At 39.1% G+C, this 19,219-nt stretch overlaps 1 protein-coding gene across 3 annotated transcripts in view; it reads left to right on the forward strand.

Moving 5' to 3' along the window:
- Positions 1–19,219, forward strand: part of ASTN2 (astrotactin 2) — a 570,610-nt gene that overhangs the window by 336,747 nt on the left and 214,644 nt on the right. For all 3 annotated transcript variants that reach the window (XM_075184700.1, XM_075184701.1, XM_075184702.1), the window contains 2 exons: positions 8,864–9,030; positions 13,597–13,785. In XM_075184700.1, the coding sequence (XP_075040801.1) occupies positions 8,864–9,030; positions 13,597–13,785 (356 nt within the window). The remainder of the gene's footprint in view (positions 1–8,863; positions 9,031–13,596; positions 13,786–19,219) is intronic.

The raw sequence follows: 19,219 nt of genomic DNA on the forward strand, positions 1-19,219 counted from the left end.
GTAACGAAATCCATACTAATATGGGTCCATGGTTTGGACGGAATGGGTAGTGGTCGCAGCAACCCTGCTGGGGTTCTGCGGGAGGATTTGAATTGCGAACATAATTCACAGGAAGCAATGAACTCTTTGACGTCTCTCCTCATTGAAGGCCACCAGTAACTTCGAGAGAGGATCTCAAAAGTCTTGTGTTCACCGGCGTGTCCAGAAAAACGAGAGGCATGGAACCACGAAAGGATTTTCCTCCTTAGAGTAGAAGGCACGAGGGTCTTCCCAAATGGTAGCGTTTTGGTGGATGAAGCAGCCAGTGAGATACATTTGGGGTCTAGAATGGTATGGTTGGAAACCTCTTCTATATCAGAGGACGTAGCAAAGGCTCTAGATAAGGCATCAGCTTTTTTGTTCTTGGCAGCTGGTTTGAAGGTAATTATTAATTCAAAACGGGAAAAGAAAAGAGACCATCTTGCTTGACGAGGGTTCAAGCATTGGGCAGACTGGAGATATGACAAGTTCTTATGATCCGTGAAGATCGTCACCGGATGGCGAGCTCCCTCCAACAAGTATCTCCATTCCTCTAATGCGGCTTTGATAGCCAGTAATTCCTTGTCTCCGATGGTATAATTCTTCTCTGCGGGTAGGAGACCCCGAGAATAGAAGGCACAAGGGTGGAATTTTTGCTGTTCCGAGCGTTGGGAGAGAATAGCTCCTAAGCCCACATTAGAGGCATCTACTTCTAGGAAAAAAGGGAGTGTCACATCAGGCTGACGAAGGATTGGAGCCGAAGAGAAGGACTCTTTTAATGTTTGAAAGGCTTGAATAGCCTCAGTAGACCATTGCTTAGGATTAGCCCCTTTACGAGTCAGGGCCACAATAGGAGATGCAATGGAAGAAAAATCTTGAATGAAGCGTCTATAGTAATTGGCAAAACCTAAAAAACGCTGGATGGCACGAAGAGTAGTTGGCTGGGGCCAATGTAGTACAGCATTTACTTTGTCAGGATCCATCTTCAGACCAACTCCGGAAACAATATACCCCAAGAATGGAATCTGGGGTAATTCGAATGAACATTTTTCTAATTTACAGAACAACGAATTTTTCCGTAGCCTGGAGAGGACTTCTGCCACATGTTGGTGGTGAGAAGGCAGGTCCTGTGAAAAAATCAATATGTCGTCCAGGTAGACGACGACACATACATATAATAAGTCCCGAAAAATCTCATTAATGAAGCCCTGAAAAACAGCGGGGGCATTACATAGCCCGAAAGGCATTACCAGATATTCGTAATGCCCGTCTCTGGTGTTAAACGCCGTCTTCCATTCGTCACCGGAACGAATTCTGATTAAATTGTAAGCACCACGAAGATCCAACTTAGTAAAAATACGGGCTCCCTTGATGCGGTCAAATAGCTCAGTGATCAACGGAATGGGATACCGGTTCTTGATAGTAATGGCATTGAGTCCACGAAAATCTATACAAGGGCGTAATGATCCATCCTTCTTTTTGACAAAGAAGAACCCAGCTCCAGCGGGCGAGGTGGAAGGTCGAATGAACCCACGCTGGAGGTTCTCCCGTATATATTCAGATGTAGCTTGAGTTTCAGGTAACGAGAGTGGATAGACCCGGCCTCTGGGAGGAGTCTTGCCAGGAAGAAGATCAATCGGACAATCCCAAGAACGATGAGGAGGAAGACGTTCAGACTGAGCTTTATCAAAAACATCGGTAAATGAAGCATATTGAGGAGGGAGTCCCGGTGAAATAGCTGAAATGGAAGCTTGCTGTACCTTGAGAGGAATGACTTGGGAAAGGCAATGATGGTGACATTCAGGCCCCCAAGACGTGACTTGAGGGGTGCGCCAGTCAATTTGGGGAGAGTGACACTGAAGCCATGGAAGGCCTAGGACAATCGGACTTGTCGTAACAGGAAGAATTAAAAACGATATCTCTTCATGATGCAGAGCACCAATCTGAAGGGTTACTGGAGACGTACTCTGGGTGATGAGACCGTTGATGAGACGTGATCCATCGATAGCCGTCACAGTAATGGGAGTTTTTAAGGTAATCATTGGTAGAGACCATTGATTAACTAACGATTTGGAAATAAAATTTCCTGCTGCTCCGGAATCAATCAATGCCTGTGACTCAAAGGTCTTGGTAGCAAAGGAAATAGTCACATCAAAAGCGCAGACTTTAGATTTCATAGACGATGGAGAGGACTCCAGGGACCCTAACTTCACCTCTCCAGAACTAGTTAGGGCCTGGCATTTCCCGATCTCTTAGGGCAGGAGCTGAGGACATGAGTGGAATCAGCACAATAGGTACAGAGTCTATTCTTGACTCTTCGTTTCCTCTCCTCAGAAGATAACTTGGAACGTCCAATCTCCATGGGAATCACAGCGGGTGACACTGGACGAAATTGAGGGTTAGAGCGAAAAGGTGCTTTAGCAGAAGTCGTTTTCTCAGCCTCTCTTTCACGAAATCTCATATCAACACGATGGCATAGAGAGATCAAATCTTCAAGTGACGAAGGAAGCTCTTGGGTAGTCAGTGCATCTTTAATTTTATCGGAAAGCCCCTGCCAGAAGGCGGCAACTAGGGCTTCAGTGTTCCACTGAAGTTCAGAGGCTAAGATCCTAAATTGAATGACGTACTGGCCTACAGTATGAGATCCTTGTCGCAGACGGAGGATGCTGGAAGCAGCGGAGGTCACACGACCTGGTTCATCGAACACACTTCGGAATGTAGAAATGAATTTGGCACTATCTTGTAATATTGGATCGTTCCTCTCCCACAGAGGGGAGGCCCAAGCCAGGGCTTGTCCTGAAAACAAAGAGATAAGATAGGCCACTCTGGAACGATGGGTAGAAAAATTTTGAGGTTGGAGCTCAAAATGGACTGAACATTGGTTAAGGAAACCCCTACAAGTTTTGGGGTCTCCATCGTACTTTGACGGAGTAGGCAGGTGAAGCGTGGAAGCTATAGACACCTGGGATGGCAATGGGGAAACGGAGGAAAGCACAGGAGCTTCAGTAGTAGCTGTCACAGTCTGTCCAGATGTTCCTTGGGAGGTTAATGACTGATAACACTGAAGTAACAGCTGTTGGCGGGCATCCTGTTGCTCCACACGGCTAACCAGATGTTGCAGCATCTCTTTGGCGGTAGGTTCCACATCTGGGTCTGTCATGGCCTGATCTTACTGTCACGGGCACTAGGAGTCTTTACCCAGGGATCACCAGATGGTAGGCTTACCAGAGCAATGTAGATGGTAATAGGGTACTCTGGTAGCTGGGTGATCACGGAACATGAAATGATGGCCGATGAGATGCTCAGGAAAGTCTATGACTAGCAACACTGGTAATAATGAGGTAATGATACACAAGGAACTGTATGGACAAGGACACGTGAAGGTAGTCAGTGGTCTGCGATAGCAAGTTGTACCACTGCTATAGTGAGGAGGAATGTCCAACAGAAACAAGGAGGTGATGAGAGTCAGCGGTCTGCGGGTAGCAAGTTGTACCGCTGTCTGAGTGAAGGAATGGAATCCAAGTGGAGGTATCCAGGTAGTCAGTGGTCTGCGGTAGCAAGTTGTACCACTGCTATGTGAGAGGATAATGGAACAGGTGATACCGGAAACAGGGATCAGTGGTCTGACATCAGCAAGTTGTACCACTGAATATATATGTGAGGAGGTGCACGGGGGAAGACTGCAACACAGGATATACACAGGCACCTTATACACGATCCACAGTAATATGCACAATATAGATATATATATATATAAATGACTGATCAGGTCTGCAATCTAGAAAGTCTCTTGAAGTAGTCCAGCACAATGATAACACAGTCAATGATGGCAATAGACTCAGCGGATAGCAGACTCCAGAGAGAACCAAACACAGTCCAGCAAGATATGCAATACACAGCACAGTCAATGAGAAGTATGCATACCGTGGTTCAGCAGTAGCAGTCAGATGGGATTGCAGCGGTACCTGAGCGGCTGGAGGCCGACTGGATAGGACGTCCCTGGATAGGTGAAGCAGCGGTCTAGCAGGTGCAGCACACAGGTGAGTAGACCAACAGGGACACGAATCCACAGGAGTCAGCAACACGTGGAACTGGACTCATAGGGGACCCAGGAGAATGGAGATGATCCAGCAGAGGGTAGTAGATGAGATACAAATCCAATGCTGACAGGAGGGTAGAGACCAGTGGAACACGTGAAGGCGTGGAGAGTGGATCAGCAGGAGATGGACGATAGCGTTGACCACCGCAGCAGGACTCAGCGGCACACGGAGGTAACCAGTAGCAACCACAGGAACCAACAGCGATGGGAAACAGGAGTGCAGCGCAGGGCAGGAGCTGTTGATCACGAAGTGTAGCAGATGGTAATGAAAGCGGCAGTCTCGAGGAAGTCACAGCAAAGATGAGATGAGACTATAGTGCACGGAGGCAGCGGATAGTAATCAGCTGGCAGTCACGATGTTGAACACAGGCGAGTTGCAAGCAGGAGACTGTAGTGCACGGAGGCAGCGGATAGGAATCAGCAAACAGACTTGATGAGAAGCAGGTGAGTGAGGTAAAAGCTGGAGTGCACGGAGGCAGCGGATAGCGATGAGTAAACAGTCACATTGATATAAAATAACGTTGAAGTGGTATAGAAGACTGTAGTGCACGGAGGCAGCGGATAGGAATCAGCAACAGTCCCAAAGATATACAATAGCGATGAATTTGGTATAGAAGACTGTAGTGCACGGAGGCAGCGGATAGGAATCAGCAAACAGTCATGATGATACAGTTGATGGTAGAAGTGGTATGGAACCACAGTAGTAGAAGTGGTTTGGAAACCACAGGAATCAGCAGCGCTGAATACACGAGTAATACAGGAACACCTTCAGAGACTCATGAGGAATGAGACTCCAAGATCAGGCAACGTGGTAGTGACCACAGGTGCTTAATATAGGGAGGTTGCCTGATCTGCCAATTAAGTTAAAGGGGTATACACTGAAGTATAGAAAAGGGCTGCGCATGCGCAGACCCTCAGGATGGTGGACGGCCACGGTTCCTAAATGTCCGGGAAGAGGCACTCACGGTCCGGTGAGTGACACCTTTATATTGATCTTGTACCCTTATTTACCTAATAACACAGTGGTCAATTGCATGCAGCACTGTTTTGGTAGAAGGAATAGTAAATGCTTCTAAAGAAATAACACTAAATTATAGGGGCAAAGAGGAGTTGTTGCAATCTTGGTCTATGTGATAAACCCATGTTTCTTTTCAAACATTGTTAACAGAACTTTTCTGACCCCTACATTCGTCAAATATTTCACTAGCCACAAAATATTGTAATTCATGAAAACTTGAAACTTGTGTTCCATTCATCTTTCGTTCACCTTTTTGAAATGGTGGTGAGGATTAAATACAATGCATGCAGATGTTTTTCAGCTGAAACACTATTTATAATATTTAAATTTGTGTTGTCATCCTGAATTAGCATTTGTAATTACAAGGATATTTATTACAACATTAATTTTGTCAGGAAAATAGTGTCAGTAGCACACTGATATACTTGTGTGTGTTTTTCAATGATCATGGGCTCCCTACAGCTAATATTTTTATATTCTAATAAATCTATAATGACCATGTCATAGAATCACCACTCCTACTTTCTTTTTGTGTACATATTACTGATTAAGGATGATCAATCAACAATATTAACATGTTATGCATTGTCTCTATATAATTTTGTTGATTATTAAAATTATTACTTACATTGCATTGGATTTTTGGAGCAAGTACATTTGGGGGATTATTGTTTAAGGATTTCATCATTTAGTTTGGGTTCTCCCCATTTTTGCACATAATTGTATGGGCTCCGCTTCCCAAGTTAGATTGGTTAGGTTTTGTCTCACTTATGAAAAAGGTTTTCTCAATATCTATAATAACTTTTACTATCTGTTGGAACTGGATACTTCATTTTAACATTTTCTTTTTTATGCTCAAGGACAGATGTCTGACATGGACAAGTTAAGAGGAAGGAAAATCTCTAGTTCTCATTCTGATTGATATGATGTGTTTCAAAGTTGCTCTCCTAGGAGAGAGTTTTCAGTGCTATAATTAAAAAATAAGCCAAATGACTGAATCTTAGTTAAACAACAGGGAATTACAAATGAAGGACATGTTGATGATACACTAATTACTCCAGGGGCAGCATTCAAGTATGAAACATTAAATTACTATCACTACCTCAGGCAAATTTGTTATACCTGCCCTACATTACTTAATAGATTGATATGGTCATACAGAAGTAAAGTATATCTACTAATAATAAAATTAAAATAGAATAAATACAAAATATGTTGTTACAAAAACAATTATTTTTCTATTGACATCAAACAAAAAAAACACAGAAAACTGTGCTATTAATGTTGAGTACAAGTCCTAACTACATGTACTCCAATGAGTTTCTGTCAGTCAAATGAGGTGCGGTCTCCCAATGTTAGACCTATTGGTGCTGCTTATTACTGACAGTGGGAATCTATGGTCACCAGAGCAGATAGACAGTGAAACACTCGTGTTACGTGTTATGTAGCTGAACATTTAGGACCTTGAATAAAAAAAACGATTGAACAAAATATTTTTCCCTCCCCCAAAATGAAACCTGCAGTCATAGCCTAGGCTAATAGTGTCAGTTCTGGTTGGGGCAAATCAGAACATTGACAGGCTGGGCTGGGATATTATAGCAGGGAAACCGCGGTGTGGAGTCCCACTTGAGGCATAACTAAACAGTTTAGACATAACAAGGTTTGCTGGGACCTGTAGTTCAACAGCAAAAAGATACTTTTAGCTTTTTTTAAACACATTTATTACCCCATACCGACCATACCAGGGAAGAGCCCTAGTGCTGCAGTACGGTTATGTTTTCTCCTAGGAAAGGAGGGAGCATTTGTTTGTGCTGAACGGGCTAGGGCTGTGTGACATAATGACAAGGGTACCCCATACTGTGTGTTTCCCTACTATAGTCACCAGCCCAGTCTTTCATAACCTAGTGCTGGTAGCGTTTTGGGGTCTCCCACAAAATTGCAGATACCAGCCTAGCTTATGCTCTGGCAGCACTTTTGCAAGGGGAGGCATGCTTTTATTTAAAAATGTAAATTATTAGATAAATCACAATAATATGCCAGTGATCATCATCGCGTTGATGGTGAAGACTGCTCTCTACCTACCACATGATACGCTTTAAGCATATCTTCCTCAAACACACATATTTTACGTAGTGTACAGAGTCTCACCTATCTTAAGATACATGCACCTCAGCATATCCCTGTAACTGCTGGGACTTTTGGACGCATTTTAAGTCTGGATTGTGTACGCAAAATGCGTCCAATTTTACATCGGGCTTTTAGTTCCCAATTCAATGTTCTTAATTGGTTTCAAAATGGAATTTGATTCCTCAATGATCTATCTTAGATAATAAACCCTGAATTGTCTGATTTTTAAACTAAATTAAATCTTTCTGATAACCATTTTTATGAATATTTATAAATACAGCATTTTTATTATTCCATCTATCCCCAACATCAAAAGATATTTCGTTCAAATTTAGAATCTTTGCCTATGTTTCATTCAACTTCTAAACTCATTTATATTCAAAATAATGACTGTCCCATCTTCAGCAGAAAAACATTCCTTCAAAACAAAATGGGAACACGAGATTGTTACATTTACTTATGAAGACTGGTCTTTAATACGTAAGAAATGACGTACAACTTTAAGATACACCAAAATCAAAGAGCATTCCTCTAAAAATCATTATAGATCGTATCTTGTTCCTTCCAGGATTTGTGTGTGTTTACCATTGTCTTTGGATCATTGTTGGCAACTATTATTATTATTAATTTTTATTTATAGGGCGCCACAAAGTATCCGTAGCGCCGTACAAGGACAAACAATGGCACAGTACAAGGTGAAACAGCACAGTACAAGTAACAGTAAGCACTATAACTCTGGAGGCTCAGTCACAGCAAGAAAGAGAGGGAGGGGAAAAGTGAGTACAGGCAGGTAACTATGGCCCAAGAGGGTGGGCACGGATGACAGGTAAAGAGTCACTGAGGGGAGCGGAGAGAAGCGAGAGGAGACAGAGGGCAGAGGGTTAGAGAGGGGGTGAACTGAGTAGCTGGAGAGCGCAGTTAAAAGTGATGGAAACAGGAGGTAGGAGAGCCCTGCTCAAAGGAGTGTACAATCTAAAGGTTGTGGGAACAATGTTCCCACATCTGTTCTTTTGCTCACAGCAGGTGAAACTGGCCTAAATTTGTAAAGTTCTGGTCTGAAAATTAAAATCTAATTAGATCTTTCACTGACTTACTATCACTCCATTACCAGAATTCTTCCCCTACCCATTACAGATTCCAGGTGCTCATAAATCCCTCAATAAATAAAACGCTGATAATACATTTAATGTCTTTTTTCATTTTTTAGACTCTTTAATATAATTAATATTTATTAATATCTTCATCTCATTTCTTTATCATCTCTTCATTGATGAAGACATGCTGCACCTTCCCCTTCCTCGTTGCCTGCCCTTGCCATTTATATAAATAATAAAAGTGTTACATAAGCTCTTTTATTTATGATATATTTTATACTATTTTTTTAAACTGGCTGTAACATGCATATTTATTGCTTGATCTCCACTGATACGTAATAAAAGCTTAACAAATATGTTTTGCCTTTCTACATGCAAATTCAACTCCCTTTCAACATTAAGATTGCATAGACCTCTGAGATCTCTGGTTATAATCCCCTACTTAGCTAAGATCCTGCAGATTAGGATATACTTTCATTTTAGACATTTTTACTCGTTTTCCTATAGTGTCCTACGGGGCTGAAGCCAATGAAGGATGGAAGTGGCTGCTATGAATACACCAAAGGAATTGACTGCTCAGATGGATCCAACGGAGGCTGTGAACAGCTTTGTCTACAACAGATGATTTCCCTCCCAGACGATCCGAGCGAGAATGCTATATACATGTTCTGCGGGTGAGAGCCTACCACACAGACATAAACAAAGACAAAAGTCAGTAGAAAAAGTGTGGCAAGAATAGGTGCCTGATTATTACAGGGTAATGCTTGGGAACAGCCTAACACATGTTTGGTAAATATGATAGGTAATTCATTGTGGTATGACCCAGTATTTATTAATAAAATGGAGCTATGTGTTAGGACTATCTTGATTGTGCCTGCCTTCCTGTATTATAAGTTATATCTAAATGTATTCCAGAATTTCTATTATAAATTTTTATGGCCATTAACTAATAATTTCTGAAAAAAATAAGACAATTTTCCCTAAAAACTGCTATAGGAACTGTTTATCACAGTGCAAAAAGCAGAACTCATTTAGGGGCCCATTTAATAATTATCCTATTTGTGCCCCGCTAAGTATCATTTGTCATTGCAATGATTACAGATGACTTTTTGGGGCAATTTAATATGCAAGTCATGTAAGGACAGTGTGTCCGACAGGAGGCTGTCCCACTGATGACTGTTTTCTAAGAAAGACTCTGTGCTTTGACTGCAGGAGAAAGTAGCAACGCTGCCCGAGATCCCTCTCCTGCGGATGCTCTCCCCATAGCATTGAACAGCTAACACCATGTTCAGATGGCGTTAGTCATCGGAGTCAAGCTCCAAAAAGCTAAGCTTTTCAGAGCTTAATAAACTTGCCCAGATTGAGTATAATGGGGACTGCGGTTTAATGCAGTACTTTGCCTAATGCAGGAGATATCTCCTTCATCTCCTGTGTTAGGCTTTTCTTAAAGCAAAAATTTACTAAAAATGCCATACGGAAAAAGGCAGTTCCCACATGTTTTAGGGCAGTGTCTCCCAAACATAGTCCTCAAGGACCCCTAACAGTACTTCTTTTCCATATCTCTTTGCTGGAGCACAAGTGTATTCATTACTGACTGACACATTTTGAAAGATCCACAAGTGGTACTAATTATTTCACTTGTGACCTGGAAAACCTGCACTGTTAGGGGTCTCTGAGGACTGGGTTTGGGAAACACTGGTTTATGGTTTAATAAATAGGCCTCAATTGTTTTTTTCATCACCTACTACACACTTAACGTGCAGTTCAACAATGGGCCACCAAATGGGTGGCCATAGGCATAACGAAGTAGGCATATTAAATAAAATGGGTGCAAAACAGGACATAAAAACATAGGATGAGAAAAAACATGAAGGTTATGAAAGAATACCAAAAGTTAAAAGAAAACACAATTTGAATTGCACAGTCAAAGGTTACTGGCCACATCTCATCTAAGGAAAATATTAAAATGCATTATTCACCTTAGATTTGAATATGTAGACTTCTAACTTGTTTACTATTCTTTGGCTCCTGATATTGCATGTGTAATATATATCACTCCTGAAATTCCTGAAGTTTTTCTCAAAGTAGTTGTGTTTGAAATTAAAAAAAAACTCAGTTATAATCTACAAATGCAATAATAATATAAAATTTGAAAACAATAATATACTCCATTACCTTTCATGTTTAAATAATTTATATAATGTATTGCTGGTGATCTAAAAGTAGGCAACAACATTTGGAGCTTGATTCATTAAGGAAAGTACAGTCATGGCCAAAAGTTTTGAGAATGATACAAGTATTATTTTTCACAAAGTCTGCAGCTATTCTTAATGCATACTGTACATAAAAGTTTCTCTGGATTGCAAACAAATGTTCTGACATGCATACACCACTATCATCACTATCTATAGGCACTTTCACCTGCCCAGTAGCTGGTGCAAGTTATACTGCTAAAAACAACATACCTCAGAGATGTCCAAAGCCTGAATATGACGAAGGTGCATGCAATGTACAGTAAGGCCCCTTACCTCCACCGTTCCGCTCTTCAAATCGTAGGCAGTCGGAGTTTCATTTGCATTTGGACATAAATTGCATGCACTTGTGTTTACTAGCGTTAGGTCCATTTCTGAGCATACACAGAGCAATTTCACGCAGGATACGGCACACACTTACGTCCGACGGTGATTCGGGTGATTTTAAGGCATTGTTTCACGTTTGATCTACAAAAACTACAAGCTGGCTGATCTTTCATAAACAAATGTGGACGTCAGAAAATGTCAAAATTCTGTTCAACATCTTTAAACTATAGTGATACCATGCCTTAAATCACCTCAAAAATTGGTAAATGCAATGTTTACCTTTAGGAATCCTATTGTTTAAACTGACACTTGATCAATTGGAGTTTTTCCTTTTCTCCAGAGCTCTCTCTATTACTTAAAGCACCTTTAAAGTTGACAACCAGATATAAAATCAGCTTCTATGCAGCACTAAAGGTGAACAGTTACAAAGAACTACAACATTGTAGCAACAATGTAAACATCTTGGCTTATTTATTCTTGGATATCTGAATATATAGTGACTTTAAAAACTTAAAGTACTCACCCCTTGGCATTTTACAGGGATTTTTTTTCTACGTCATTGAATAAAAATTGGTTTATTCGTAGCACTGAGGGTCACAAATTGCTCTTTTTTGTCACATAAAAAAAACTAAAGCTTGCTTTTAATTAGCTACAAATAAAAAACAACATAATTGATTATACACATAGTCATCCCTTTTCCCAGCATACACCAAAATAAACTCAATCAATTTTCTTCAGAAGTCACAAAATGAATTGGTTGTAGTCGGGTCTGTTTACAATTAATGCATTATCCATATTGTGAAGCATAGTGCTAAAGGGATGCTTCTCTGCGACGGGGTGGATGAAGCAAGACAGTCAAATCCAGGAGGAAAACATGCTGCACTCTACTAGACATGTAGGACTTGTGAGTACAGCAAAAGCCACACCAAAATAGAAAGAACACAGATAAAAAACAATATCCTGGAATGGTTAAATTCCACACCTCAATCCCATAAAAAATATAATCTATGGAATGAGTTGGGATTTTATGTTCACCAACAATATTACCCATCCATCCGGATTCAACTAAAGCAATATTACAAAGAATGGGTGGATATTGTAATGTCCAAATGCACAAAGATGGTAGCGACTAAGCCAAATAGACTCAATTGTATAAGTTCAACTTCTACTAAAACAAGGGGATAAATATTTATGTAATAAATTATAGTCTGTTTTTCTGATACAGAGTATTTTATATTGATCAGTGGTTAGAATTAACAAATAAATTTATTTTAATGCTATGACGTAAGAAAAAATTGCGAAAAATGCCATAGGGAGTGAAAACTTTATATAGACAGTTTATGCATTTTCCAGAATCTTTGTAGGCAAGGCACTACTTGTATTTGTACACAATAACATTTTAAATAACTAACCCTGCAAATTCTTGGCGTGATAGAAGTCAATTAGCTACTCTTAATGCTAGCTTGAAGAATAGAGTACATAAGGGGCAAATAGGTTATGGGATTACTGAAGGACATTTAAGGCATGACAGTGGCGTGAGACATGAAGAAGAGTGAACAGTTTGTGTAAACTAAAGGGGAAGATTACTTTTGGAATCTGTCCCCTTTACATAGCAAATGAGGGGTATTCTCCTGAGCCCTAAGCCATTTCTGGCACTAGGTAATGGCATTCCCTACTTGCTTCATGGGGGTCAGATTAGAAAGATGGGGAGCTCTAAAAAAATGTACTTCCATTTTAACAGGAGGTAGAGACAGGGCTGTCTTAACAGCATTATAGGTCCCTGGGCAAAACAGTGAACCAGGGCACTACTTACACACTCACTCACAGGAATAAAAATGTAAATTATCAATAAAATTAAGCTTATTTATTAGTACCGCCTACAAAATCAGTGTTTAAACATTAAAAAACATGCAGTACAGCAGAGATTAATCCACAGAAACGTTTGGACACTATAACATGAGACATTAAGTTGAAAAACAAGAAGTTCAACATAAAAATGGTACTCAGTTGGTAAATCATACAAATGGAGATGGCACAGTACAAAATCATTAATGAATTATTTATTATAAATCAAGTGTTCAATAAAAACATTTGTGAAATTTGTTTGCAGAAAACTGCTTTAAAAAATGACGTCTGTTGATTTTGTCTACGTTGTATGTTGTTTTTGTCAAGGTAAAGATATGTATTCACAAAAGCAAGTTTGCATGTACAGATAACAACTGATACCGAGGTGATTAGCCCACCTAAAGGTTTTAATAAAGAGGGTTTGAAGGTTCTGAATAAATCTCCTGCAATAATATACTGAAAAGTTAGCATGCCTATGCTTGTGGGGCCCCCAGGCAACTGCCCAGTGTGCCCATGTGTTAAGATAGCTCTGGGCAGAGAGTAAAGGTTAAAGAGTCAGCATATGGACTTTAAATGAAAATACACCAGATATATATTTAAATCCTCAAAGAACTGAGTTTGTCTATATAAATAATCGAATAATGAAAATATATGCTCTAAGAAGTAGAGGAGAGGAAAGTAAAAGGTCTACATTAACATTATTCGATAACATGTTGAAGTGTTTTTGTTACAGATTATACAGAGGTGTGTTCAATAATTTTTTCTTTATATCTGTTTAAATATATGCGTAATGATATATGTTTTATTTATGTCTAGTTGTGTTGAGGAATATCGACTAGCTCCAGATGGCAGAACTTGTCTAATGGTGACGGATATTTGTGACGGTTCTAAGTGTTTACGTCCAGAAAGTCACCTGAATGACACACTGTTTGGAGAGATGCTACATGGGTTTGACAACAAGACCCAGAGAGTCAATCAAGGTCAAGTTTTCCAGATGAGTTTCAGGTGAGACCGAATAAAAGATTTAGGGAGATGCTTACTAAAGTGCGGTTTGGAAAAAATGCATGTTCATTAGCAGTTTTATGTGCGGTTTTTAAACTGTGAGATTTGCTAAAGGCAAAACCGCATCAAACCATATGATTTCAAAGCGTCAGTTGAAATGGCCATCCTGACTTTTACACATGTAAAGTATACAAATTGTGCTGAGTTTTTTTAGATGTGATTGTGATAGGCAAGATTAGTCAAATCGTAAGTTATTGTCAGGACAGAAAAAAGAATAAGGTAAATATTTATTAGGGAGTCGCCATTGACTTATTAAATTAAATTATTTCATTATGGGTGCAACACTATTTGATTTATAACAGGGGCAAAAATAATTTAACTATTACGGGGAATCACATATTATTTCAAGATGGGGTACCATTTATAATGCAGACTTGTCACCGCAAGTAGCAGCATGCACATGGGTGTAAGAGCACGGAGGCACGTTTGCTGTGTCATGATTCAATTCTGACCAGAGCCCTATCTGTGTGGAATTTGTATGTTCTCCTCGTGTGTATGTGGAGGTTTCGTCTGAGTGCTCTAGTTTTGTCATATAGTTCAAAAACATACTAGTAGGTTAATTGGCTTCTGACAAAATCGACCCTAGTGTGTGTGTGTGTGTGTGTGTGTGTGTGTATGTTTGTGTGTGGTAGTGAAATTTGATTGTAAGTTCCAATGGGATTGGGACTTATGTGAATGACTTCATATTCTCTGTAGAGCACTGCATATATGATTGACGCTATATATATAACAATGACAATAATAATAATAATAATAATAATAATAACGGTGACTCCCTATTAAATACTTACCTTATTTTCAAACCACAATGCTGTCTTGGCTGTCAGAACCATGTCTAAAAAACAGCCTTTTATCCAGGTGGATTGACCAAAACCGCATGGACATATAAATTATTTTGCAGGTGCTGAAACCTAAAAGATCACATGAATTATTGCCTGCAAGTGCTAAGATAATTGTTTGTATGATTTCATAGGGTTATAAATCATCTATACCTCACTAGGATAATGCTACTCTTGGTTCAACCATACAGTTAATTATATATGTTGAGACAGCACATACATTCCCCACACCTTGAAATAGGTGAACGATTCGAAGCATTCTGAAATTCATTATATGGCACCTTTAAGGAAGATCAAATTCTGCTTTGTAAACAAAAAACCACATGTGTGGGTGAACAAATGAAGTAGTGTCAGAGATTTATGACTGTGATTAACTGCAAACACACCAGAAAAGGATCCATACAGATGTAGAAAAAGCATTACATATAGTATTTTTTATTCATAATAAATAAAAAAAACATTTTCTTTGAGCAGTTGATAAGATTTGGCATTCACCAACTATGGAATATTAAAAGGACAAAACATATACAGCAGTAGCAGACTATGGGCCCGATTCATTAAGGAAAGGAAAGTAAAAAATAAATGAGTAACTTTGCACCTTGGCAAAACCATGTTGCATAGAAGAGGGATGTAAATTTAAAATGTGATTGCAGATTCATAGTTGGATAGGACATGTCCTAGCTCAACTTGAAATTCCAGTGTAAAAATAAAGCTATCAAGTATTTTGGTGCTACATGACAAAAGAGCCACTTATGTGCAAAATATTAAACTAATTTGCACCCCTTGCATTGTAACATGGTTTTGTCCAGCGGACAACTTACTCCTTTTTTAACTTACATTCCTTAATGAATCAGGCCCTACATGTGTAATTCTGTGTCTATTTTAACATACAGTAAAAAACGTTACTGTTAAAAGAATGAGTATTGTATAATAATGTGCTAAAGGCAATATACATATATTTGTGGTTTCATTTTGGTGCAAATGTAATTTTATTTCATTTTTATTTCAAAACTGATGATAAAAAACTGCCATTGTTATTTATTTTTCTGCTACTTAGGGATGAAATATAGCACTTATGTGCACTGTATAAGCATGTGCTCTCTGTAGGAGGAAACAATGGGTCTGTATCAACCTTATAATATAGGGACAAACACAAGCGGTTGGCTCATACATATTGCTGTGCTTGCTAAGTATTCGAAAAACATAATCCCCATCATGCCCCCTTTTCAGCATATAACTGTTTTAAATTATGTATTGGGATGCAGGCAATGTATTGTTTGAATAGTCTGTTAGAACAGAAATATGTGAGAAATTACTATGTCTCTATGAATATTAATGTGATCAAGGTCAATTGCACCCTTAAAGAAGCAAAATAAATAACCTAATTAATAATCAATTATGGAGTAAGCATTAAACAATAAAACAGACAGATATATCCCTAAATTTCTGGCCAACATTTTTTTGAATACCTATTACTAATTAATATTTCTCAAATTTGTTGCAACCGTGGATTTGTGCTTATTTTTACAGAGACCGTATTTTCTGACATGCATACATAATCTGAATCTTTTGACCTGAGTAGCACGGTAGAATGCTAGATAATCAATTGGAAGTAATATGTCAGTGTGTAAAAGAGGTCAAACATTTGATAAAGGATTTTTTTTATGCCTGTCAAGATATATGTTAATCTTTCTCAATAAAATTAATCACAGAAACTGCTGCATAGCACAATAAAGACTATGAATAAAAGTGCTGCTTTCATTAGTGTTTCAAGATATGAAGTAAACAAGAGAATATCAAAATGAAAGGGAAATATTTTCAACCATAGATATAACATTCAGTGTATAGTAATGATAATTTGTGTGTGTGTGTGTGTGTGTGTGTGTGTGTGTGTGTACAGCAGTTTCTTTGTAACTATTATTATTATCCTTTATTTATAAGGCGCTGCAAGATTTCCACAGTGCCATACAGAGTACAAACAGTTGACCATACAGGGTAAAACAGTACAGAACAATAAACAAATAAAACCAAGACTCCAATAGCTCCAAGCATAGCTAACACAGTGAATTTGGAGGAGAAGAAATGGTATAGAGACAGAAGGTAAAAGAGCACTGCTCATAAGCACTTACATACTAAAGGGAGGGCAAACAGACTGCAGGCACAAGGGGAGTCAGTGGAGGGGATAACGCGCTAGGGGAGCAAGTACACGGACAGGGTAAGAGAGAGGTGAGGAGATCAAGCATGGAGATCCAAGAAGCCAGCAGCAAAATCAAATTCTTTATTCATGCATACACAGAGGCTGAGTACCAACGGCTGCTATTTCGAACACTACATATATATCTAAATCAAGGCACAACATGCATGACAAACTAGCAACTTATAAACAACTAATGGCAGCAAAATAGAACATAGGAGTGCCACACCCTCTCAGCATGCCATCAATCTGTGAAACGATCACAGGGAGATACAGCGCCCTGTCACGCTGGTTAACCAAGTAATTGAAGTAATGCTGCAGGCATATAAAGCAGCAGAAGTAAAAGAAAGCTGCCAGGGCACTAATAAAACAAGCTGTCATGACACACAGCACAGAGACAAACCAAAAGTAGGTGGTGCACAGTTCCAATAAAAATAAAGCACAATATAGGTAGATTGAAGTATGACTAGAGAGGCATAGCACCACTAAAAGGAATAAAGTACATGCAAACACATGAATGCATATAATAGGAGAAATTTAACACCCCTAAGAAAGGAACTTCTAAAAAGAGAAAGAAAAGAAAAATTATACCTATCAGCAGGAATCGACAGAGTAAGAATAGATGAAAACAAAATATAAGATTAATAAGAAACCAGTGACAGAATTACCATTGGTGTATCAGGTGCGGTGTACCGGGGCCCATGGAGATAATGGGGCCTGCTGCATGGCAGATGCAGAGGGTCGGGAGCGCCGGTTCCTTCCTCCCCATCTCCCTGCACCAGGTCCCACAGCTTGTTAGTTCCATGTCTGAAAGAACACTTATAGAACCTAATATATCACATATAAAGCAAGATTATAATCCTCATGAAATCCATCAAGTGCCATGCTGGCAAGTCTCTCAATCCATTTGAGTTCAAGCTGAAGAAGAAATTTTCCCTTTGGGTAATGGGGGAATAAGGTCAACGAGCATGAACATAAGATGTTTCACAGCATGACCTTGATGCCTGGCGTGCATATACAAAATGCCTGGTGACTATCAGTAAAGTGGTATCAGCAGCGGTCCCATTTAGCATAGCTTTTTAACTGAAGACCTATGAATAGCAAAACATTTTTTAGCCGTTCGTATAGACTTTACAACATATACATTTTTACATGGACATTGGATGATATAAATAATGTAATGACTCTTACAAGTCTGTACTTGAGAGGGACAGACCCTGACAGGGTGTACCGAATTAAAACAACAAGCAGAAAATGGCAATTCACACAAGCAGCATATTTGAGGACATTGGTTTCAAGCCTCCTGTCAATTTCCTGATCCAGATTTAGAATTAGGATGTACATTCATACAGATGAGTTGATCTCATAAATTGTTGCCTCAGTGATAACAAAACATAGGAGGTTCACTTACTTTTATTTAGAGAGAACATGACCTGAGCCCATGACATGCCAGTGTCTTAAAATAACTTCACTGAAAGATGGTGAAAATGCATGTAAACAGTTGAAATTGTAGTCTAATGTCCTTTTTTGGGTCACATATTTGGAAACCAACACTGATTCCTTTCACATCCTTAGCAAGAATAAATAGCTTGTTTGATTTCAATAGGGTCATATTCTCTAGAGATAAATAGCTCACCATTTCAATTAAGTAGCTCAACTTCAGAGGTGATGTGTACCACACATAACATCTGGGATAAAGGTAATATGCAGGTGTTCTTATCAGTTTCTGTTCTATATAGATATGTCTGAATCCCATCCTTATATTTGACAACAGTTATGTCCAGATATTTGACAGTTTCTGTACTGAACGTAATTGTGAACTGGATGGTACCCAAAAGAAGGTTGAGCTGTTCAACAAAAGAGCATAAAGAGGTTTGAACAAAAACACTTTGTCTATATAACAAATGTAAAGTGTATTGATCTTGAATAATTAGGGTCAATCAAATTATATTTCATTTCATATTCGGTCATAAAAATGTTAGCATAAGTGGGGGCCGTGTTTGACCCCATTGCAGTCCTCTGCAGTTGTAGGTAATCCAGAGTCACAAAAAGAAAATTGTTCTTATGTAGAATAATGTCAGTTAGCAACATAAGACACTCAACTGGTGGTCCTTGGTAATTCAGTGTTAACAATAGCATCATGAACAGCCTAATTGCTTTTCATGTATTATATTAGTGTACAAGCTACCTCCATAAAGGGTAGCTAACATACAGCCCTCTTGTAATGGACAGGCAGTCTTAGTTTTGACAAGGAAATAATTACTGGCAGCAACATACCTTACACTAGAGTTTGCTATGAGATGAAAGAAAAATTACACAAACTGTGTTGAAGGTTGGCACAATG

This window comes from Mixophyes fleayi, chromosome 9 (assembly GCF_038048845.1).
Source record: "Mixophyes fleayi isolate aMixFle1 chromosome 9, aMixFle1.hap1, whole genome shotgun sequence".
Lineage (NCBI taxonomy): Eukaryota > Metazoa > Chordata > Amphibia > Anura > Limnodynastidae > Mixophyes > Mixophyes fleayi.